At 39.2% G+C, this 23,976-nt stretch overlaps 1 protein-coding gene across 4 annotated transcripts in view; it reads left to right on the forward strand.

Annotated features, from left to right (window-relative positions):
• Window positions 1-23,976, forward strand: part of LOC113426583 (vomeronasal type-2 receptor 26-like) — a 28,948-nt gene that overhangs the window by 683 nt on the left and 4,289 nt on the right. Inside the window, exons 2-7 of one of the 4 annotated variants that reach the window (XM_087954303.1) lie at window positions 375-1,193; window positions 2,259-2,492; window positions 3,640-3,766; window positions 19,374-20,177; window positions 20,990-21,223; window positions 23,019-23,145. In XM_087954303.1, coding sequence (XP_087810429.1) covers window positions 19,566-20,177; window positions 20,990-21,223; window positions 23,019-23,145 — 973 coding nt within the window. In that variant the 5' untranslated portion in view covers window positions 375-1,193; window positions 2,259-2,492; window positions 3,640-3,766; window positions 19,374-19,565. Of the gene's footprint in view, window positions 1-374; window positions 1,194-2,258; window positions 2,493-3,639; window positions 3,767-13,601; window positions 15,521-19,373; window positions 20,178-20,989; window positions 21,224-23,018; window positions 23,146-23,976 lie in introns of those variants that run through there. The other 3 variants (XM_087954304.1, XM_087954302.1, XM_087954305.1) reach the window with 3 other exon arrangements.

A 23,976-nucleotide genomic window follows, 5' to 3' on the forward strand; every position in this document is an offset into this window, starting at 1 on the left:
ATGGACCTTGAATTTGACACTCCTGGCATAGAATGTAGTTTTATTACATAAATAGTATTGTATAGAAATAATGAATTGTACTACCACTGAGAAGACAGAGCAATAAATGTTCTAACTGGCTAGATTTAATCATATGTTAGAAGTTGACCTAGTTTTACACCAACATTTATGGATACTTTAAGTACACATAGATACACACACACACACTATAAATATGGTCATCAACCAACCAATCAATCAATCTGGCAGCTAAAAAGACCAAAGGAGTATCTTGCCTGACACATATCAGGACTAGTAGTTTTATTCAGAATCTTGGCAACCAATATTTTGGTTCTTAACTGAGAGAAAATGTTAACATTTTGCCTTCATTTCAGGTCCGTTACAATTTCCCTTCCCTGGTTTTGAGGGACAAAAAACATTTCCCTTTTTTTTACTCAACTTTTCCCACAGAAACAAATGAGTATCTAGCAATCATCAAAATCCTCCAATATTTCAAGTGGACATTGATTGGACTCATTGCTGCAGATACCGAAAATGGAGAGAAATTTCTAAGACTCTTCACACCCATACTTGACCAGAATGGTATTTGCATTGTTTTCACAGAAACTGTGTCAAATAATGTCATGTTCCATCATAAGGATAAAGAAGTTGGGCTTTTCAACAAATGGAATCAAGTCAACATCTTAATTTATCATGCTGAGGTTACAAGTTTTACAAAAGGATTTTCAGGTGTATTACATTTCCTGATGAGGAAGGGGGGATATATTGAAGATAAAGTTTGGATCATAACATCTATCTGGGACCTCACCTTCCGGATGTCATTGATTCCAAAGTTCAAGAACAAAAGCTATAGGATCTTTTCTTTACTTAGTCGCACAAATAAAAAAATAAATTGTGATCATCTTGCACAACTTGAGTCTTTTACTGAGAGATTTGTAGGTCAAGTATATTTGTGTTCCTATTCAAAGCATGCCCTGTCCGTGAAAGGCTGGGAAAGGTGCACAGAGAAAGAAAAATGGAGGCCAATGTCTCAAGAGTTGAGGGAAAGGATTCTGTCCCTGGATGGCTACCACATTTACAACACCATCCGGACAGTTGCACATGCTTTACATGCAGCCTATTCTCTCCAGTCCCAGAGAAGGGCCACAAAGAATGGAAACAGATCAAGAGTTCAACGACTGCAGCCTTGGCAGGTACTTTGCTTTTCCATCACAAAGATTTTTCCTGAACAGGAGAATCCTCTCTCCTATGTCTTAATTATGGAGATTTCCCTTAAATAAATAATTATGTTTAACTTGGTTTTTACCTGATTTCATGAGGAAGATAATTATATGGTGTTCATAGTCATGTTCACCTGGCAGAGCTTCTATAGCTAGCAAATAAATCAATACAAGAATTTGTGTAGTTTCTGACTAACGTAAATATAAATATAATAATATAAATGAAATGAGGAGGTACAATCATATCCTTTAATGAGCCCCATTTTGATAAACCTTCCTTTTGTGCCCTATCTCAGAAAATTGCAGCCTAGTGGCTGAAATAACCATTTTATCACTTGACCTGTTGCCAGGTATCTGAATAGATTATCTGGAAATTTTGAGAGACTTTGATTTGTTGAATATAGCAGTTTCTTTTCATTTTCCTTTTTACCCCCTTGAATTATACATAACATTAAAACTACATCACTTTGGGTTGGGAGGGAGGGACTGGTGCAGTCACGCACCAGTCCATTGCTGGTAGTGGAACAAGTAGTTGGCTTTCCCACCTCTGGGTCCAATGGTTTCTCTTCTAGTTCTGAATTTGCAGCTAAACTACCACAGGAATATGACTTAATAATATTTTTTTCTCCTGTTCCCATGACGTTCTTTTCATTGAATCCTCAGTCTACAAGTGGGAAAGTTTTAAGCCATGTTCAGCTATATTGGTGTTAAAGTAGCCTTGCCATCTTCATTCTGAAACCATCTGATGGCAGTTTCCACATGTCTGAAATCTATTAGGCTGGGTCATCCATGACTTGCCTGAAGGGAAGTCAAGTTATTGGGAAATGACTGAGAGGAGAGACAAATACCAGACTAGCATTGTTTTATTCCAAATCAAGAATGAATCAGAAGATCTTCAGCTCAGCTCTGGAGAATTGTCCCTGTCCTTAGCCCTTTGACTAAATTCCTGAATTACAGGAAGGTCATCTGTAAATTTGGGAGAATTTAGAATCTTGTTCCTGTTCTCTGCCATTAACTCATTTCAGTTGGCTTTTTTAGCTTCACCCTTTCCTGAGTATCGCTCAGCATTACAATAATTCCATAGAGGGAGTCTATTTGGACGAGAAAGGGAACCTGGCAGCTGACTTCGACATCATGTACTGGGTGAGGTTTCCCAATTGGTCTATTTACAAAATGAACGTCGGGATTCTGGAAAGAGAAGGATGCTCAGAAGACACATTCAAATTCAGAATGGACCAGAATGCCATCAGAAGGGCTGTGCAGGTCGATGAGGTGGGGAAGATAATTTCTTTCAGTTCCACATATTGATTGTCTTGTTTAAAATCTGTGGCATTTTCCCAACCGAACCTCCCAACTGTGTATCACAAGGACCCTGTTAGGGATAACATTGTTTACCCTAACTGGTTTGGGTAAAAATAATAAATATGGTATCATGGTTTGTTAGTTAAAGTGTATGTAACTTTAACAGCAAGAATGTAATTAAGGGTGTGGTTGTAAAAGCACTATATAAGAAGCGAGGCAATTGCAGCTCTCTCTCTCTGGCTTACTGATCCCTAATTACTGGATGGATTGATGACTGCGTTCTTGCTGGAACGGGAGAGAAAAAGGAGTGTTGATTTTTCTCAACGGAGAGAAGATAAAGATTGGACTGATTTATTGTAAGTGAACTGACATTGGCTATTCAACACGGACTTTGCAAATAGAGTATCCCGACAAGACTTGACTGAAATTGATATATGACTAATGGACCGTTACAATTTACTATGCTATAATTCTTAAATGGAATAAACTATATTTTTGATAGCACAAGCGTATCTGTATTTTTACTGCGTGTTAACTAGAAAACTTATCTCACACATTTACCTGTCTTCCTATCTGACTTCGCTGTACATTCTGTTTAGTTTGTTTTCCTTAACACCTTGGGGAAAACAGGCATGGAATTCGGGGATCCATTTGGGCTTATGTTTGTTGTAGGAAATGGCAGACCCAGAGACATTCAGCATGGCTCTTTGCTGGCCCTTGAGACATTCCTGCCCCCAAAGTGTGTGCCACGGGGCTTCACTACATCCTTTGTCAGATGATGCCCACAAGACAGTCACAGAAATTAATTTGTCCATTTTCTCTTGTGTCTCATTGGTTCTGCAAGTTTAGACTCAACAAATTGGGCAAGCAGGTTTATTTATTTATTGAATTTATTGAATTTATTTATTTATTTATTTATTGAATTTATACTGCCGCCTATTTGCCCATGGTGACTTGAGGCAGCTTACAGAATGTAAAACCATATTTAAAATAAAAAACAATAAAAACTAACAAAAAGAATCTAATAAATTAATAAAGTACTTCCATTTTAGGTCTCCTTTTCTAAGGACATCAGCTCCACCTATTTCAGTGAATGCTCTTTTTCTTCTAACTTTAGCCCCTGCCAACTTCTCGGTGTGTGGACAGTTGCCGGCCTGGATTTGTCAGGCTGCTGGATCCCTTGAAGCCAGCTTGCTGTTACAGTTGTGTTCCTTGTGCAGAAGGGACCATCTCCACTGAAGAAGGTAGGTGACTCCAGAGAAAAATGTCCACATCTTATTTTTTAATATCTATAAATATTTCTACCTCTTTGATTAGTTCTGAGCTTATCTCACATTTTTATTTTTCCACAATTAGCAAGCAAGGGAGTACAGAATGCAGAATAATAGAGTCGGAAGGGCTTTTGAGGTCTTCTAGTTCAATTCCCTGTTCATACCCTGTTTCCCTGAAAATATGACCTGCCCTGAAAGTAAGTTCTAGCTTGATTTTTACACATGTGCCCAATATAAAACCTACCCCCAACACAAGCCCTAATTAAGATCCTGCACACTCCAGAGTGCACGGGTAAAAATTAAGCTAGGATAGGGATGGGGTGTGTGAGTGTGTGGAGCTGCCTTACTATTTACCTTTGGACAGTTGTAGCCAGGCTTTGCACACCACGACACCTGCCTTGCCGGCCCATTTCTTCTGCAGCCAGCAAGGCTGGCAAGGCATTTCTAAAGGCCTCTGTAGCTGATAACAGAGTCCCAGATCTATCTGGAGCTCTGTTATTAGCTGCAGAGGCCTTTAGGAAAGCCTTGCTAGCCTCAGAAGAAGAAGTTCCTGAAGGCCTCTGACAGCGAAAAGCAGGCCGGGGGTGACAAAGCACAAGTGAGATTAGTCAGTGGATGACATCATCTGAAAATAAGACCTGGTGGCTTTTTTTTTTTGAAAATTTTTTATTGATTTTTTTTTTAAAAAAAAAACAACATAAACAAACAACACATAAAACATAAAAACATAAAACATCTTTTTTGAAAGCAGCTTGATCCCAGGTTACATCTCTTCAAATTCAAATTCAAATTCATGTTCATTTTATATACCATTCCATATCTTGTTACCATTCTACATTTTCTATATAGCTTCTCCCCTCTTTTAAATTTCTTAATTTTATTTATTTCATCTCAGTTCAGATCATTATACTTATATTCTTTGTCTGTCCTGTTTCCAGCTGTCTATTATCTTTTCTCATTAAACAAAATTTCTCCTGTAATCACTGATTGGAGTATGACGCCTTTAGATCTTTCCCCTAAATTTATAACACTTAATATAATACATAACTTCCATTTGGATTCTGCTTAGTACATTCTAAAATTACACACTATATTTTAAAAAGAGTAAAAATTGTAAATATATAATATAATTAAAACCACAAATCCATGTCAATTCAACTCTATTGTTAATATTAATATTCATTTAAATCTTAAACATTTTACACATTACTTTTCATATAAGTATCATACTTCTGTGGGAACACATATAAACTTTCCATAGTTGCTTATTTTAAAACATTATATCATTGAGGTGTTCCAATTCCTTCCTAATTCAATTCTCTCATTTATTTCATTTCATTTATTTTGTTCATAAAAGTTTCACTGAGTTACACTGAGTATTTTATCCCACTTTTTAGTCTTATGTTATTTCCAATCTTCTAACATAATTTCTAATACAAATATAACAATACAATCTTATGTACCTCTGCAGAATCACCTTTTCAATTAGATTTTTACCCATTATCTCTAAATAAATCCTGTTTCTTTACATCTTGTTTCACACCTTTGTAGCTTCTCTTCCCTTCCTTCCTCCCTTGTTTTTTCTCTCTGCCCTTTTTACCCCCTTGTCTCTCCACCTCCATTTCCCTCTTCTGTGTTCCTTTTTTCTGTTGCTTTCTAGCCTTATATCCACTTTGCACCTTATTTTTCCCTTTTTTGATTGTTTTTTGGGGTCTTAAAGGCTCCATTCTCTTTCCCCCCTTTCCCCCTTCTTCCCTAATTGAAGTTACTTGTTCATCAAAGATGGCTTCTTCTTTGTCCCAACCTTCTTGTTGCGCAGTCAGTTTCTCATAGGTACAAATCGCCATTTCTAAGAAGTGAAAAACAGAGCCAAAAGAGCCCTTCCCTTCTTGTTCCTCTTCTTTAAAGTTTTTGAATTCCATTTTCTTTTTTCTTTTCTTTTTTTTTTTAAAACAAGTTTTATTAATTTTTAAAACACACAAATTGTCATTATTCATTACATGTTTAAACCTTTTTTCATTGTCAATTTAACAAGTCAGATAAATTATAATTCTGTTTTAAACCATTTCCATACAACATACCAAAACCTCTTATTCAATTTCTCTTTACTTCTCTTTACTCTTATTCAATATCATTATTATTATTTCATCTGTTTCTTTCTGACTTAGTTACCATTATTCTCAATCTATATTTCTACAATTTTTAACTAATTCTCCCCCAAAAAGACATATACACACAACACACAAAACATAAAAAAATCTTTTTGGAAAGTAACTTGGACCCAGGTATCTCTCTTCATGGACTTCAATTATATTCATGCTCATCTTACATATCATTACTTATTTTATTTACCATTCTAAGCCTTCTATATTAACTTCCCCACATATTTCACACTTCTTACTTCTATCTTAATTAATCATCTTAATTTGAATCATTATATTTATATCTTTTGTCCATTTTTTATCATCCCTTTGTCTCATTCCTTATAAAAAAAAAAGAAAATAAGTTTCTCCTGAAATCATTAATCAGAGTATGATGCCTTTCTATCTCCCCTAATAATCAAATTAATCTTTAAAATAATATCTAATACCCAATCCGATTTTGCTTGGTACATTCTATCTAACTAATACATCCAACATAATTAAGTACATAATTAGACAATAAATCCAAATATTAAAAAGATACTATAATAAAAATTTTATAATAACATCAATACCATAGTCTTATTAAACTCTTTAATTAAAACAATATTCTAAACCTCCCCTATTATTAAGTTTTAAAGCCAATCATTTTTAAACATTTTAACATTTTAATCTCTTATCAACTCTTAAATCATTACAATACTACCATCTCATCTTATGTACCTTGCAAAATCTTTTTTAAAAAAAAAAATTATACTTTATCCATTATCCAAAAAAATTTCTTTTTTTCATTTAATTTCAAAACATTGTAGCTTTTCTCCACCTTTTCCTTTCTTTCTTCTCCCAACCAACCTTTCTACCCCCTTCTTCTAGCCTCTGCCTTGCCAGCTTCCCTTCTCTGTTGTATTCCTTTTCCTTTTATTTACTATCATCATATTGGTTTTGCACCTTATTTTTCCCTTTCTTAAATGTTTTTAGATCTTAAGTCCTTAAGTCCTTTAATTTTCTTCTTTTCTCTTCTTTTCTTTTCTTTCTCTCTTCCTTCTTTCTGGATCAAGTTCTGAGATTCATTAAAAATGGCTCCTTTCTTTCTTTCTTTCTTTCTTGTTCCTCTGCTGTCTTCATCTGTTGTAATGTTTGTTGATAATTAATAAGCGCCATTTCTAAGAAAAGGAAAGCTTCTTCCACACCATCTTTACCATTTTTTTGCTTGTTCATATTCTTTTCTTAGTTCCTCAACAGAAAGAGCCATTATAAATCTTTTCTTTTCTTTTCCCCTTCTTTCTTCTTACAACAACCAGAATATTCAAAAGAAAATAAAAAATAAAACAGTCCCAAAGTTATCAGTCAGTCCAAACCAAGGCAGAGTTCTCACTTTCTCCTTCTGGGGTAATATCAATCCAAGAGAAAGAAAGTCCAAATCTGTTTAAAATCTTATTGCAATATATTCTAGTCTTCAAATCCTTAAGGCATCTGCTCCAACAAAGTCTTAGCATACAAATGTTTTCTTTTTAATCCTCTCTCTTCCCACTCATCGCTTAAAACCAATTTTCACCTAAAAGAAATAGGTTTCTTAATATCCAGTTATTTATTCCGTAGGAAAAGAGGGAAAGCTATCCTTTCAGCACCTTCAAACAGCCGCTTTTTTCCTCTTCTGGAAGGTATTATTCAGAAAGTCATACTTTTCAGGAATTTTATTAGATATGTCTTAGAGTCCTAGGAGCCAAGAAAAACTTTCTCCTCTCAATCACTTTCTCCACTTCCTCCTGCACATTCTTACCCGGCTGCCAGCTTCTTTGTGGCGGCCATTGCAGACCGCCGCTGCACCGTCCTGGGAAAAGGGAGTTCTGCCGGCCAGGAGGGAGTCTGCAGCACCCCAAACCCTTCTCCGGATCCCCTACCTTCAGCTGCCCCTGCAGGGAGCCTAGCTCCGCACCCAGCTGGGTCGGAGCCCCAAAACGGCTAGCGCGGCAGGGATCGCGCAGCTCGCAAATCCCTGCCGCCGCGAAGCCGACAAACCGGAAGTCCCCTGAATTCCATTTTCAATTCATCCACAAGCGATGCCATTGTAAAAAAATTTTTTTTTTCAAACAACCACCCAAGTGTTTTTAATCATTTAGATATAATTTCCAAGAGTCCCAAAGTCACCAAGCAATCCAAATACACACAAACTGTTTCTTTTATCACTTCCTTCTTTTTTAACTTTCTCTCCTGGGGCTATTTAGTTACAAAGTTCCAGTTAAGATGTATCTTTTAGAAGTCTTGTTAGAATTTAATCAGATTCTTGTAAATTCCAGGGAGTCTCCTCCTTCCAAATCTTATTTTTATTCTTTTCCTCTCCCTTCCCACTTACAGCAAGAAGATTTTTTTTTTTAATGTTCAGAAATCCTTATTGTCCCCTTGACATTTAATTATCCAGTTTAAATACCTCTTAATGCCAAAGCGGGTTTTTCCGATTTTTCATGTTCGCTATCAACGTAAGAAAGGAGAGTGAAAAAAAAAACTTTCCCTTTTAACTTTCATTTGCCGCTTCCCAGTCTTCTTAGGGAGCGATGTATCTTTTACAAAATTTAAATTCCAGGGTACCTTAGTTGTTGCTTTTGTCCCAGTCAGCCAAAAACTTTCACTTCTTAACTTCCTCCTGCACTTTCTTTTCCGGCTGAGTGCTTCCTTGAGGCAGCCATTTCTGACCGCCGCTCTTACCGCCTTCGGAAAAGGGAGTTTAGCCAGCTTGGGGGAGAGGTGCGATTCCTCTCGACCCTGCCAGATCTCCCCTGTCTTCACCAACCTCTATGGGGTGGCTTAGCCCCGAAGCCGGGTGGCTCGGGGCACTCCAGCGGCGAGCGCAGGCAGAAACTGCGCACGATCGCGGATTCCTACCTGCCCCAAAGCGCTACAAACCGGAAATCCAACCTGGTGGCTTTTTTGGTGGCAAAAAAAATAAGGCAGGGTCTCATTTTCAGGGAAACATAATATTTCATTGTGAGAACAATTAATCAATGGAATGGAATTGCCTCAATAAGTTTTGGGTATTCCATCACTGGAGGTTTTAAAGAAGGGATTGGGCAGTCATGTGTCCAAAATGGTATAGGGTCTCCTGCTTGAATAGGAAATGAGATTATATGACCTCCAGGGTCCCTTCCAACTTAGTTATTCTGTTATTCTGCTGTAAAAGATATGTCTGATGTCTGAAGATATCTTTTTGTCATTGTTTAATTGATACATTTATAGTGACTATGGGTAGTGTCTGGAATAAAAATAACATCCTAGGTCAGGGGTGGGCAAACTTTTTGGCTCGGGGGCCTCATTGACTTTTAAAATTTGACAGACGGTCCGCCACCTGGTGTCAAAATGCCTGTCATTACAAGTCAAAATCAAATGAATGCAATCATTCAATCATTCACATCAAACCTTAATTCTGTACCAATCTTCGGCGGGCTGGATTAAAAAGACCAACGGGCCGGATGTGGCCCACGGGCCGTAGTTTGCCCACCCTGTCCTAGGTAATACATTCATTGAGATTCTGCCCAACAATGACATTTGAAGTTTATCCCACAGCAAATCCTTTTTTTACATCATTCTACATCTTAACATAATTCTTCTGAAACAGTACACAATTCATATTAGTCAGTGTCACCTTGAAATACTTAACCTTCTTGTCAATACTGAAACCAGTCGTATTTTTTTTACCTTGAGGATTGTTTTATTGAACAAACATCTTCATTTTTTGCTTGTTTATTTTAAATCCAACGTCTTTTAATTTTTTCATTAAGCAAACTCTACAGCCTGAGGTTCCTGTAAAGTCAAAATTGGTTCATCTTTAAAAACTCTTAGTTTATAAATCTATTTGAATTTAAAAACCTATGATTTTCTCATCCTTTTTAATGACTCAAATCAAGGCTTCTAAAAGAGAGATGTGAATAAAAATCACAAAAGGATTTCTGAACAGTTTCACTGTCTAATAGGGATATTTCCGGATGTAAAATTTTAATTTGGTGCCAAATACTATAATCGGTGGGTGCTTTCTGTAAATTCTCATTTTCCTGGATTTTTTCTTTGAATTTCCTTTTCCACTTCTGATTATATTGAATAAAATAACCTCTCATGACAGCTTTGCTGGCATCCCAAATCCAAATTCATGCAAAAAAAAAAAAAAAATCACTTAATTTTGTTTTAAAAACTTTCACAGCTCCTTCGGTTAGCAATTTTGCTTCAATTAATCTCCATCGGAAAGTGGTAAATTTGCTTTTCGGTATTAGGTTAATTGTTTTATGATCTGAAAAAGTTTTATCTAGAATGTTTCAAAGACATTTGCAGATCAAATATTAAACAGGAGATGAATATTTCAATGTAAAGAGCAGAAATCTCAATAGACATGGAAATTAATCAAGGAGAAAAGCAACCCAGAAGTAAGGAGACATTTCCTGACAGTGAGAAAAATCAACCAGTAGAATAGTTTGCTTTGAAGTTGTAGGTGTTCCAACACTGGAAGTCTTTAAGAAGAAAGACAATCATTTGTCTGAAATGGTATAGGGCAGTGGTGGCAAATCTTTTCGGCACTTAGTGCTGAAATGGGAGTGCGCGCATGCGTGCACCAGAAACTGAAAGAGCAGCTGCCTTGTTTGCCATGCAGGATCGCCAAAAACCAGAAGCTCAGCTTATCAGCATATGCATGAGTGTCGATCACTTGGTCTTCCAGTTTCTAACACGCTGGGAAGCTGGTCTTCCAGTTTCTGGCACTCCCGCGCATGCGAACACTAGCTGGCTGGAGAGCGCCTGAGCGCCGGGGAGCTGCTTTTCCAGTTTCCAGTGCTCCCGTGCATGTGAAGACCAGCTGGCCAGTACACATGCACGTGCCGGAACCCAGAAGAACAATGGGCGATGGCTAGCGTCAGGGGCGGGATTCAATTTTTTAAATAACCTGTTCTGTGGGCGTGGCTTAGTTGGCGGGCATGGCTTGGGGGTCATGTTATTGGCTGGGCATGGCCAACTCAATATCACTCACATTGAGGCACACTTCTCCTCGCCTGGCCTCTCATGACTGTGGGGATGCTGCAACAGTCGTAAGTGTGAAAAATGGTCATAAGTCACTTTTTTCAGTGCCATTGTAACTTTGAATGGTCACTCCACACAAGCAAAGTACCAGCAAAGGAGGGGAAAAAAAACTCCAGAGAAGTTCCAGAGACAGGAAGTCTAGTCCTGCCAAGAATGTAATAAGGGTAAATGGAGAGGCAGTTTCTGTAAGCAACACCAGAATGTTTCCTTCCTGCTTTCCTTACAGGATTAGGCCAGTAATTTCTTCTAACAACCGGTTCTTTGAACTGCTTAGAATGTTAACAACTGGTTCTAGGGAATAGGTGCAAACTGGTAGAATCCCACCCCTGGCTAGCATGCCTGGAGAGATGGCTCTGTGTGGCACTTCCAGCATGCGTGGCATAGGTTCACCATCACAGGTATAGGGTTTCCTGCCTGAGCAGGTGGTTGAACTAGAAAACCTGCAAGGTCCCATCCAACTCTATTATTCTGTTACTCTGATGTAGTATTTTGTGAAATCTGAGTCAATGGTAAATAGATTTAATCCGTTTTTACTTGGTGGAGAAAATTGCCTTTCTTATAAATGACACAGGTCATAAATCCAATCCTCAATATGTGAAACAAAAGTAGTTTTTCAATATGTCCAAATCATTCTCTTAGTAATTCACCATGCTGAGTGTAATCTGAGTTTCTCAAAACTGTACAATTCCACATTTTCGGAATGTAATTCAAGATAAAGCTAACTGCTTTAAGCAGGGGTGGGCTGCTGGGGGCTTGCAGGGGCTTGGGTGATCCCTTAGTTAAGACTCTGCATGGCTCAGCAAGCCCCCATAAACTCAGAAAGACAAGCAGCCACACTAGAATAATAAACCGACACCTTTTATCCACTTTTTACCTTTCCCTCAGGCAGCAAGGGAAAGCTCTTAATAGGCTTAATTGAATTTCTGGGTGTTCAGCCAAGAGCACTTAACACCTCGTAAAAGTGTTGCAAGCTAGATCAACAATCCACTCAGTGCTTGCCAAGGGAGACCCATTGAGAAAATCAGATAACATAGCCACTAGAAACTCCCTGCCTCTGAGGGGATTAATTCCCCAAAAATAAGAACCATGTAACTCACCTGAAACTCCCTGGGATGCCCCGATGGGACTATCTCCCAAAATAGAAACTGGACAAAAGAAGTACCTCTTGAGGCAGGAAGGGAAGCTCAGATATCAAAAACAAAGAAGGAACCATTAGTTTGTATTGCCATTAGTTTGTCTTGTCCCAGAGTGGAAAAAAAAACGTATAAAATTGCAACTCAGAAACCCAGACCTTCACCTTGCAAGACAGGAATGCTGAAGTCACTTTGCTGTCACTGTATTGCCTTCCTGCAATAAAATCTGCATTGTGATAGCTCGCTGTCTCTAAACCTTTTATCATCGACTTCTCCCAGCTGGAACAGACCTGGAAATACTTCCAACATTCTAACATGGAGGCAGAGCTTCCTCCTACCTTTAATGGGCCATCATCAAGGACTGAGCCAGCCTTTTGTTCTTGCAAAGCTTCCATAATGGGCTTTTAGTTTTAAATATTTTTGTGAAGTAGTGGCAGGGAGCAACTTTACCAGTTTTTGTCAGATTTAACAGATTGGAAGATTTAACAGATTTAACAGAGCTGGAAGAGACGTTGGAGGCCATCTAGTCCAACCCCCCACCCAAGCAGGAGACACTACACCATTTCTGACAAATGGCAGTCCAATCTTTTCTTGAAAGTCTCAAGTGATGAGATTCCCGCAACTTCCAAAGGCAACCATTGGTTGAAAGCTGTTCCTCTCTGTCAGAAAGTTTCTCCTTATTTCCAGGTTGAATCTCTCCTTGTTCAGTTTCTACCCATTGTTCCTTGTCTGGCCTTCAGATGCTTTGGAAAATAGCTCGTCCCCTTCCTCTCTGTGACAGCCCCTCAAATATTGGAAGACTGCTATCATGTCTCCCCTGGTCCTTCTCTTCACCTGTTTTAGTCTCCAGTATCCTAATTGCTCTCCTCTGCACTTTTTCTAGAGTCTCAACATCTTTTTTATAATGTGGTGACCAAAACTAGTACTCTAAGTGTGGTCTTACTAAGGCTTTAGTTCAAAGGGTGATATTAGTACCTCACTTGATCTTGATTGTATCTCTCTGTTAATGCAATTTAGGATTGCATTAGTTTTTTTGGCTGCCTCTGCACACTGCTGGCTCATATTTAGCTGGTTGTCCACTAAGACTCCAAGATTCGTCTCACATTTACTGCTATTAAGCCTGGTTTCACCCAGCCTTTTATTTAAGTATGGAATGCATGAAGTAATAAACAACTGTTTGGTATATATCTTTTTTTAGGTAATTAGGGCAAAGAAGCGACATTGAGTTGGCCAAACCCACCCAGTCACATGACCACCCATCCACGCCCACCCAATCATGTGACCACTCGATCACACGACCACCCATGACCATCACGTGACCACCCGCTCACATGACCACATGGCATGCCCACCCACCCGCATGCCCACCCATCCACGCCCATCCAGCCAGTCATTTGGGCAGAGAGCCCCTTGCTAAAAAATTTGAAGCCCACCCCTGGCTTTAACCACTCAAAGACTAGTTGTGTTCGTTCTTTGCAGATGCCAAACATTGTGTGAGATGTCCAGAGGACCAGCACCCCAACAAGGACCAAAATCAGTGTGTTCCTAAGGTGAAAACCTTCCTATCCTACACGGAAGATCTGGGGATCGTCCTTACTTCTTTCACCTTACTTTTCTCTTTCAGCACTGGCTTTACTTTCAGCATCTTTGTTAAGTACCTGGAAACTCCAGTAGTCAAAGCCAACAACCGAGACCTGTCCTACCTGCTCCTCATTTCCCTCCTGCTTTCCTTCCTGTCTTCCTTCCTCTTCATTGGCCAACCAAAGAAAACCACCTGCCTTCTGAGACAAGCAGTCTTCAGCATCATTTTCTCAGTGGCTGTCTCTTCTCTCTTGGCCAAAACCATCATGGTGGTGCTGGCCTTCCTAGCCACCAAGCCAGGAAATACTGTGAGAAGATGGTTGGGGAAGTCTTTGGGCAACTCCATTGTCCTTTCTTGCTCTGCTGTCCAAGTTATGATCTGCACTATCTGGTTGGGCACCTCCCCCCCCTTTCCAGATTCAGATATGCATTCTCAGGCTGGAGAGATTGTCCTGCAGTGCAACGAAGGATCAGTCACCATGTTTTACACTGCACTTTGCTACATGGGCTTCCTGGCAGCTGTCTGCTTGGTGGTGGCATTCCTGGCCCGGAGGTTGCCTGGAGCCTTCAATGAAGCCAAGCTGATCACCTTCAGCATGCTGTTCTTCTGTAGTGTTTGGATCTCCTTTGTGCCCACCTACCTGAGCACCAAGGGCAAATATATGGTGGCCGTGCAGGTCTTCTCCATCTCAGTCTCCAGTGCTGGACTGCTGGGCTGCATCTTTTTCCCCAAGTGCTACATTATTCTTTTTCGACCTAATTTGAATACAAAGGAGCAGCTTATTCTGAAAAGCAAAACAGAAATATGATTTTAAATGTGTACAGATAAGAACTACCAGTTGACCCATTTGCTTATCTCTGTTCCTGAATAGAAACATTTTGATCAAACATGGTAATTTCGTAGCTTATCCAGTCTCTTTTATACTTACATTTTAAGTAACACCCAATTTGTTAAAAATAAAATCTTCATTAAAGGAGTAGTAGAATCAGAACTTCAGTTTACCCCATATACAAATATTCACACATACATAGAAATTAGTTAAAATAGGAAAGGAAAGAAATAATAATTAGGATTTCTGCAAAGTTAATATTTTGTGAGAAATTGGCCGTTGTTCTCTGACCGCATGTAGGTCTTTGATGTAGGTGGAATTTTCTGTGCTGTGACATCGGATTTCCTGGGTTCATTCTCCACTTGATACTTTCCCTGATGAAAAAGGAAGAGCTTGGGTTTAAGCAGCCTTAGCAGAAACAAGAAACAGACACCTTGTCATACTTCATACTCTACATTAATGACCTCTGTGATCATATTAAGAGCAACTGCGTTCTTTTCACTGATGATATAAAGCTGTTCAACACCACCGACAATACTGCTACCCTTCAAAAAGACCTTGACTATGTATCAGAATGGTCAAACAAATGGCAACTTCAAATCTCAACAAATAAATGCTCTGTCTTACATATTGGAAAAAAAATCAGAAAATAAAATACAACCTGAATAGTCAAGTGCTTGTTGATGATCCAAACTCTGTCAAGGACCTTGGAGTATTCATATCTAATGATCTAAGTGGTAGAGCCCACTGTAACCACATAGCCAAAACGGCATTAAGAGTTGTTAACCTAATCCTGTGTAGCTTTTTCTCAGGTAATATGAGACTACTAACTAGAGCATACAAAACTTTTGCGAGATCAATACTTGAATACAGCTCATCAGTCTGGAACCCGCATTACGTATCTGATATTAATACAGTGGAAAAAGTCCAGGAATATTTCACAAGAAGAGTCCTCCACTCCTCTACTCATTGCAGAATACCTTATGCCACCAGACTTGAAATTATAGACTTAGACAACCTAGAACTACGACACCTTTGGTCTGATTGAAGAATAGTACATAAAATTATACATTGAAATGTCCTACCTGTAAATGAATACTTCAGCTTCAACCGTAACAATACAAGAGCACACAATAGATACAAACTCAAGGTAAACCGCACCAAACTTGATTGCAGGAAATACGACTTCAGCAACAGAGTGGTCAGTGTCTGGAATACTCTACCTGACTCTGTGGTTTCTTCCCCAAACCCCAAAAACTTTAGACTGTGTACTATTGACCTCACCCCTTTCCTAAGAGGTCTGTAGGGGGTGTGCATAAGCGCACCAACGTGCCTACCGTCTCTGTCCTATTGTTTCTTTCTTTTTCTTATTCGTATCCATTTCATGTATTCCTAACTATGTTTATACTTATACCTTTATCTTATAATCACTTGACAAAATAAAATAAATAAATAAAATAAAAAATAAATAAAACCCCCTCTTTATTTACCTCTTGTGAATTAATTGCATTCACCTACTGAAAGTTCAGGCAAGAGTCCTGCAAGGAGTTAAGTGCAGCAGCTGACCTTATCAGTTCCTTACAATAATTGCAAGGCCGTGAGCTCCCAGATGAAAGGCTGCAAATTAAGTTCTGGCAAGCAGTCTTCCTTGCACAAAACACAATGAGCAAAATCTCCAGAAATATGAACTGTTGCTTTCCTACGACAACCACTCCCCTTTCCTTCTATTTATTCCCCAGCCACGGAGGGGCCATTCAGTGTCCAGGTTTGCTTTGGTTCCTGAGTCGGCTCCCTGTCTTTCGTTGTTCACCTCTCCTGACTGCTCTGCACATACGTGCATCTGCAACAGGCCCCAGCTGTTCTTCCTCCTCACTCATCTCAGCCTCCAAAGGCAGCTGCTTCACCAGTGGCTGGAAAATAGCAATAGCACTTATATAGTGCTTTATAGTGCTTTACAGCCCTCTCAAAATGGTTTACAGAGTCAGCATGTTGCCCCCAACAATTTGAGTCCTCATTTTACCCACCTCAGAAGGATGGAAGGCTGAAATGTTGGGTGGTCCTGGCTCTATCTCTGTGTCCAATGCTGAGCATCCATCAGAGCCTTCCCCAGGCTCCAAAACAGGACCAAATTCTTCCCCAATCTCCTCATCACCTGAGTCTGCCATCAGGTCTGCTGGTAGCTGGCATCTGGCTGTCATAAACCATTGATTTGTATTGTCTTCTCTACTGCTATGGTAAATTGATCCAATAAATGGAGTTCCTATGGTGAATGATGGCATATTGTTACACATGTGATGTTTATCCACTTTTTCATTGTTCAGATATCCATGCCCATGTAACAGCCATTTAAGCACATCTAAAAATACTACTGCCATGGGCCCACTTGGCATTTTCTGAAGTTCTTTTTTCTCACTACAACAAAAGATCAATGATATAGTGTAAGAAAGCTTACTCTATTGTTGCATAACTTAGAGAAGTTTCGAGGTCCTAATTCTTATTGAGATGGATCAATGAAAAAGTTGAGAGTTGTAATAATTGCATCAGCAAGTTTTCCAGCTGCGTTTTAGCCCATGAGATCACCCAGAACTTGGAACATTGCAGAGGGAATGATTCCTGTTATAATTAGTCCCATTTTGCTTGTCTTCTTGCCTATTTCCCCAATGAATGCCTTCAATGTAAAGAACAGAGTTATGAACAACATTATTTGATAACTTATTTCAGAAAGTCTGGGTGTTTTAATGCCACTAATGGATCTGAACGATGTGTCTGGGGAGAATTTATTTCATCTCCTTCAAATACAAAATGTTGGCTTAGCTCTGGAATAAGGGAAATCATAGAAAAATTAGTCCTTGGTTATTCTTACACATATATGATAAGAAGAAATGATTCTACTCAACTTGCAAACTATGCTGGTTATTCTTCTGCTTTTGCCCCATATAATTTGTGGGGTGCTGAGGTTGAAATGTCCCTTGAATTTGAAACGGGAGAAAGTAAAGCTACTGAATTACTACAGACAAGGAGAGCATTTCATCAGTGGGATCACTAATTTCGAGATTGCTTATGATGTGTTATACTTTTCCTTTGACAGAGATATCATTGTTGATTGGATGTTGTAAGTCCCTCTGTCTGATAGAAGTATCCATTTCTTGTGTGTGTGAGATTGTGCTGTGAGATTATTACAGAAGAAAGGCAGGGGTGGGATTCTACCAGTTCACACATATTCGCTAGAACCGGTTGTTAACATTCTAAGCAGTTCGGAGAACTGGTTGTCAGAAGAAATTACTGGCCTAATCCTGTAAGAAAGGCAAGAAGGAAACATTCTGGTGTTGCTTACAAAAACTGCCTCTCCATTAACCCTTATTACATTCTTGGCAGGACTAGACTTTCTCCAGATGTCCAGACAAGAAAAATAGATTTCAGCCAAATGAAGGAATGTATTTCCTCCCAGTCAGAAGAGCCTTCGCCTGAGTGCTATCTGCAGGTTTATCATGTTGCATGTAGATTCTGCACCGAGGTGAAACTGCAGTAAATACATGGTTTATTCTTCTTGTGCCCAAATCTACTATTCTAGTCAGAAATTGAGGATAGGAGAGTCAAGAGAGTGGGGTAGACGTAAGAGTCTCTTCTGAGTAGCAGGGCTTATTGTTTAAGTTAGAAAAGCATCAGCTGGGCAATGGGGTGGGTGGGTGGAGGATGATGCTGAGATTACTTGTTTTTGGTTTGTTAGATCCCAGGGTCTAATACTGACTGCTCCAATGTAGGTCTATTTGGTTCTTCCTCACCACAGAAGTTGTCCAGCTGCAGGTAAAGGCTTGGAAACGATTGAATATATTTGCAGAGAGACAAAATGACATTTTGGTGACTGCAAAACATCTCATTTGGGTTCTAAATCAGAGAAAGAAATACCTCAGAAATTAGACCCAAAGGTTTTTTTTTGATAAGTGTTTATTACTAGTACAATCCAAAGAGAAACTTGTAAACATGTTGTTCTGAGGGAATGTAGGGTGAAAATGTAATATACCTATGTTTCTAGAACAGGTTTAACAGAGTTCTGGAAAGCTCTGTCCTTCCATTTTGCCTTTGAGGAGATTAACCAAAATCCCCAAATCTTACCCAATGTCACCTTGGGCTACAATATTTATGATAATGGTGTCACCACAAAACGAACTTCGGAGGCTTTGTTGGATCTGCTATCAAAGGGAGAGGCAGATGTTCCAAATTATAGCTGTGGAAAGAGGCAAAACACTCTGGTGGTGCTTGAAGGAGTCGGTCCAGACATGTCCATCCATATCTCAAGTTTGCTGAATCTCTACAAGATCCCTCAGGTAGATCACAGGTGTGACTGTGCGGCCATTTGAAAGGGGAAAGGTTCCCAGTCGCCCTGATTTGCACCAAAAGTTGGGGCAGAAGGTTGAAGAATCTGAATTAGATGTGAATTACAAATATTGCAGATGGGCAGATATGTAAAAGGAAAGTATTTAGAAAACCCACAGATTCTTATTTTTTGCCTATTTTTTAATTTCTTTTGCTCCATTTTAAATTTAATCGTTTCCTATTTTGCTTTGTTTTTTATTTACCAGGTATTAAACAATCCATATTCTTTTTCATATTCATATCTGTGTATATACATGCAAAGAGATACACAGAAACAAAAATAGTTATGTATAAATATCATGAAAAAACAATATGAAAATTACAGCAGCAAGTAATTTATCATAAGACCAAAACTAGTATTGTAAAATAAATACTGTTTAAGCGTTTAATTTAAATAATTGATTTAATAATTTAATTTAACTTTTAAAATATAAATTAAATGTCACTCATTTATTCTTCTTTTCAGGTGCGTTCCACTTTTCCTCCCCTGGTTTTGAGGGACAGAGAGCATTTCCCTTTCTTTTACTCCACTTTTCCCAGTGAAACAAACCCTTATCTAGGGATCATCAAAATCCTCCAGTATTTCAAGTGGACATTGACTGCCCTGCTTGCTGCAGATACCGAAAATGGAGAGAAATTTCTGAGATTCTTCACACCTATGCTTGACCAGAATGGTATTTGTGTTGTTTTTACAATGACCATTTCAGAATATAGGTTTGATTTTAAGGAGAAGGATGCTGGACTTTTATATAGAAAAGTTAAGATCTTTATTTACCATGCTGAGGTTCAAACCTTTGTGGATGGATTTTCAACTACACTAAATTTCCTGATGGACATGAAGGGATATGTTGTAGGGAAAGTTTGGATCATAACTTCTATTTGGGACCTCACTTGCCGTATTTCCTCAGTTACAAAGTTTAGAAACAAAAGCTACCGGATCTTTTCTTTTCTTAGTCGCACAGATAAAAAAATAAATTTTGACCAACAACTGGAGTCTTTTACTAAGGAAACTGTGGATGAAATCTATTCATGTTCCTATTCAAAGCATGTCTCATCCATGAAAGGCTGGACAAGGTGTAGAGAGAAAGAAAAACAGAGGCGTCTGTCTCAAGAGGAGAGGGGAAGGATTCTGTCCATGGACGGCTACCACATTTACCACACCGTCTGGACAGTTGCACATGCTTTACACGCAGTTTATGCTCTCCAGGCCCAGCAAAGGGCCACAAAGAATGGAAACCAATCAGGAGTTCAACGACTGCAGTCTTGGCAGGTACTTTTCCATCACAAAGATTCTTCTGAAGAAGAGAATCCAGTCTCCCATCCTGGAATTTTAGGCCTTTTATGAAGCCTTTGCATAAACCAATTATTAAATTTAATTTCCTTTTTATCCGATTGTATGATGCTGGGGAATTATATGTTGTTCAGATTTATCTTCAACTGGCAGAGCTTCTGCAATTTGCCAATAAATTAATAGAAGCACCTCTGACTTTCCTTTAAGAACCCCCACTTGGATAAGTCTCCATTTTTGAAAGCTGTCTCAGAAGATGCAGTCTAGTGTTTCAGTTTGGAAATTTGAAGAGCTTCCCCATCTCCTGGACCAACACCTTCTCTACTATTTTGCAACTAAGCTATCTGAGAAATATGCCCTTCTTTTTTCTCAACTGCTTCTTTCTGCCTTTTCCCATAATGTCTTCTTCCTCCTCAGTCCATGAGTGAGATGGTCGTAAGTCCTGTTCAGCTGCATAGGTGCTAAAGCAGCCTTGCATTCTTTATTCTGAAACCATCTGAGGGCATCTTCCAGGTGTCTGAAACCTATTTCTCTGGGTCACCCATGACCTGGAAGGGAAGTCAAGCCACTGGGAGATGACCGAGAGGAGAGACAAATACCAGACCAGCATTGGTTGGCTCCAGATCCAGGGTGGATGGGACACTCTTCAGATTTGTTCTGGGCAATTGTTCTTAGCCCCTCAACCAAACCTTGGTTACAGGGAAGACAGCTGTGGAATCAGGAGAGTTTAGATCTTCCAATCCCACTTTTCTATTTTCTTCAAGTGACTCATTTCTTTCTCTTTCTTATTTTAGCTTCACCCCTTCCTGCACGTCTCGCAGTATTACAATAATTCCATAGAGGGAGTCTATTTGGACGAGAAAGGGGACCTGGCAGCTGACTTTGACATCACATACTGGGTGAGGTTTCCCAATTGGTCTCTTTACAAAACGAACGTTGGGAGTCTGGAAAGAGAAGGATGCTCAGAAGGCAAATTCAAGTTCAGAATGGACCCAGATGCCATCAGAAGGGCCATACAGGTCGATGAGGTAGGGAATATATTTTCTTTCATTTGACGTATTGTATATTTTGTTTGAAATCTGTCCTTTTTCCCCCAACCTACCCTCTTAACTGTGTGCCAAAAGGAGCCCTTCAGCCATGAAATTCAGGGGTCCTTTTATGACTTGTTTGTTAAAGCCATGGCAGAACCAGAGATGTTCTGCATGGGTCTTTGGAGATTACTGAGACATTTCTGCCCCCAAAGCATTTATCAGGTGCTACAGGACAGGACATGGCGGCTTCAGTGAAATAAGTGTTGTACCTGATGATTCTTGACGAATGTATCTTCTTTTATGTACACTGAGAGCATTTGCACCGACAAATTCCTTGTGTGTCCAATCACACTTGGCCAATAAAGAATTCTATTAAGTCCTTCACCAACTGCATTGATGTTCATTATCATAGCCAACATCCCACTCAAGAAAACAGAACAAGAAAAAAATACCTTCTTGACTATAGATGATTTCACAGACAGATTCAAGAAGAGTACAGAAGTATTCTTTTGCCTTTTTCCATTCAGTTCCTGATGAGAGCTAATCCTATCCAGCTTCTTCACATCAGCAAACTTTCTTAAATGCTGCTACTTAACTTGGCATAAAGAAATATATTGAGATGTCTTGCTGAATGTGAGCTACTTTAACCTCATTCTACATTTTTATGATAAAAAGGAAAACAAAACCCAAAGAACCAAGGAATAGGTTCTGTAAAAGAATCCTGCTCAAAACTTATTTCCACTTATATTTTACAGAAATCAAATATATGAATTCCAATGTTTTGCAAAATAGCTTGACCTCTTCCTCTCTGTGACAACCCCTCAAATATTGGAACACTGCTATCTTGTCTCCCCTGGTCCTTCTCTTCACTAGACTAGCCATGCCCAGTTCCTGTAACCGTTCTTCATATGTTTTAGCCTCCAGTCCCCTAATCCTCCTGGTTCCTCTTCTCTGAACTCTTTCTAAAGTCTCAACATCTTTTATATATTGTGGTGACCAAAACTGGATGCAGCCCTCTAGGTGTGGTATACTAAGGCTGTATAGAGTGGTATTAGTACCTCACTTGATCTTGACTGTATCCCTCTGTTAATGCAACGTAGGATTGCATTGCCTTTTTTGGCTGCTGTGCACATTGTTGGCTCATATTTTATTGATTGTCCACTAAGACTCCAAGATCCCTCTCACAGTCATTGCTATTAAGTCTGGTTTCACCCAGTCTATATGTGTACTTTTGGTTTTTCTTGCCTAAATGTAAGATTAAAGGCCTGTAGACTAAAACATATGAAGAACAGTTGGTGGAACTGGGTATGGCCAGTCTAGAGAAAAGAAGGACTAGGGGTGACATGATAGCAGTATTCCAGTACTTGAGGGGCTGCCACAAAGAGAAGGAGTGGGTCAACTTATTTTCTAAAGCACCAGAGGGCAGAAGAAGAAACAATGGATGGAAACTAATCAAGGAGAGAAGCAACCTGGAACCAAGGAGAAATTTCCTGCCCCTGAGAATTAACCAGTGGAACAGCTTGCCTTCTGCAGTTGAGACAAGTTGTCATTATCTTTGTTTTCCAGATATTAAGACTCAATCCTACTTTTTCACTTCCATCCTTGGTTTTCCAGTTTATTTTCTCCATGTTTCCTTATTTTTAGCCAATAATGTTTTTATCACATCCAAGTTTCGATTCCGCAAATCAAAACTTGGGGCAGTAGTTTGGTTTGGTCCTTCTGTTTTACCTCACATTTCCTAGAGACATCGGCTCCACCTATTTCACTGAATGCTCCTTTTCTTTATCTTCAGCCCCTGCCGAGCTCTCGGTGCGTGGATAGCTGCCTTCCTGGATTTGTCAGGCTGCTGGACCCCATGAAGGCAGTTTGCTGTTACCATTGTGTTCCTTGTGCAGAAGGGACCATCTCCACTCAGGAAGGTGGGTGACTTCAGAGAGATTAGTTGTATCCCTACATGGCTTGAGACCAAATTATCTGAAGGACCATCTCTTCCTTCACATAAACCTGATTGGGCAGGCAGGGAATGTTGCAGGTCCCCATTCCTAAGATGGTTCATCTGGTGGGATCTGATGGGATTCAGAAGAAGGACCTTCTCTGTGGTGGCTCTTTGGAACAAGTTCCCCACAGGATTAGACTGGCTCCCTCTGATACTCTTTTGCCAGGCCTTGAAGACCTTGTTTTAAGCCAATGGGCCTTGGAGAACCCAGAGTGGGATGGAGCCCACCAACTTATCTGATTGATTGTTGTCATCAGACAGGTGGGAGAGCTATTATTTTTATTGTTTGTATATTGGGTTTTTTGTTTTTGCAAGCCACCCAGAGACAATGAAAGTGAGAGTGGGGCCATATAAATTCAAACAAACAAGCAAACAAATCATAAATAATAAATATTTATAGGTTTTATAGAAATACCAAAAAATGCAGCATAACTCCCCCCAAAACCCAAATACAAAAAAATGCTAAAAATAAATACATAAATGTGAAGCCCATCATTATTAATAAAGAATAGGAAGGGAAAAATGAAGATATATAAAAATCTAGATGTTTCATCTCCACATTGAGCAATTTTTTAACATTTTTTTGGTTTGTGTATATATGTATGTATGTATGTGGGGGTGGGATTCAAATTTCTTAACAACTGGTTCTGTGGGCATGGCCTAATTTGTGGGCATGGCTTGGTGGTCACGTGACTGGCTGGGCATGGCTTATATGTAAATATTGTAAATATTTATGTAAATATTGAATTTTTTA

The sequence above is a fragment of the Notechis scutatus genome, chromosome 2, assembly GCF_049901735.1.
Source record: "Notechis scutatus isolate UNSWTSFEM ecotype Mainland chromosome 2, rNotScu1.2, whole genome shotgun sequence".
Classification (NCBI taxonomy): Eukaryota; Metazoa; Chordata; class Lepidosauria; order Squamata; family Elapidae; genus Notechis; species Notechis scutatus.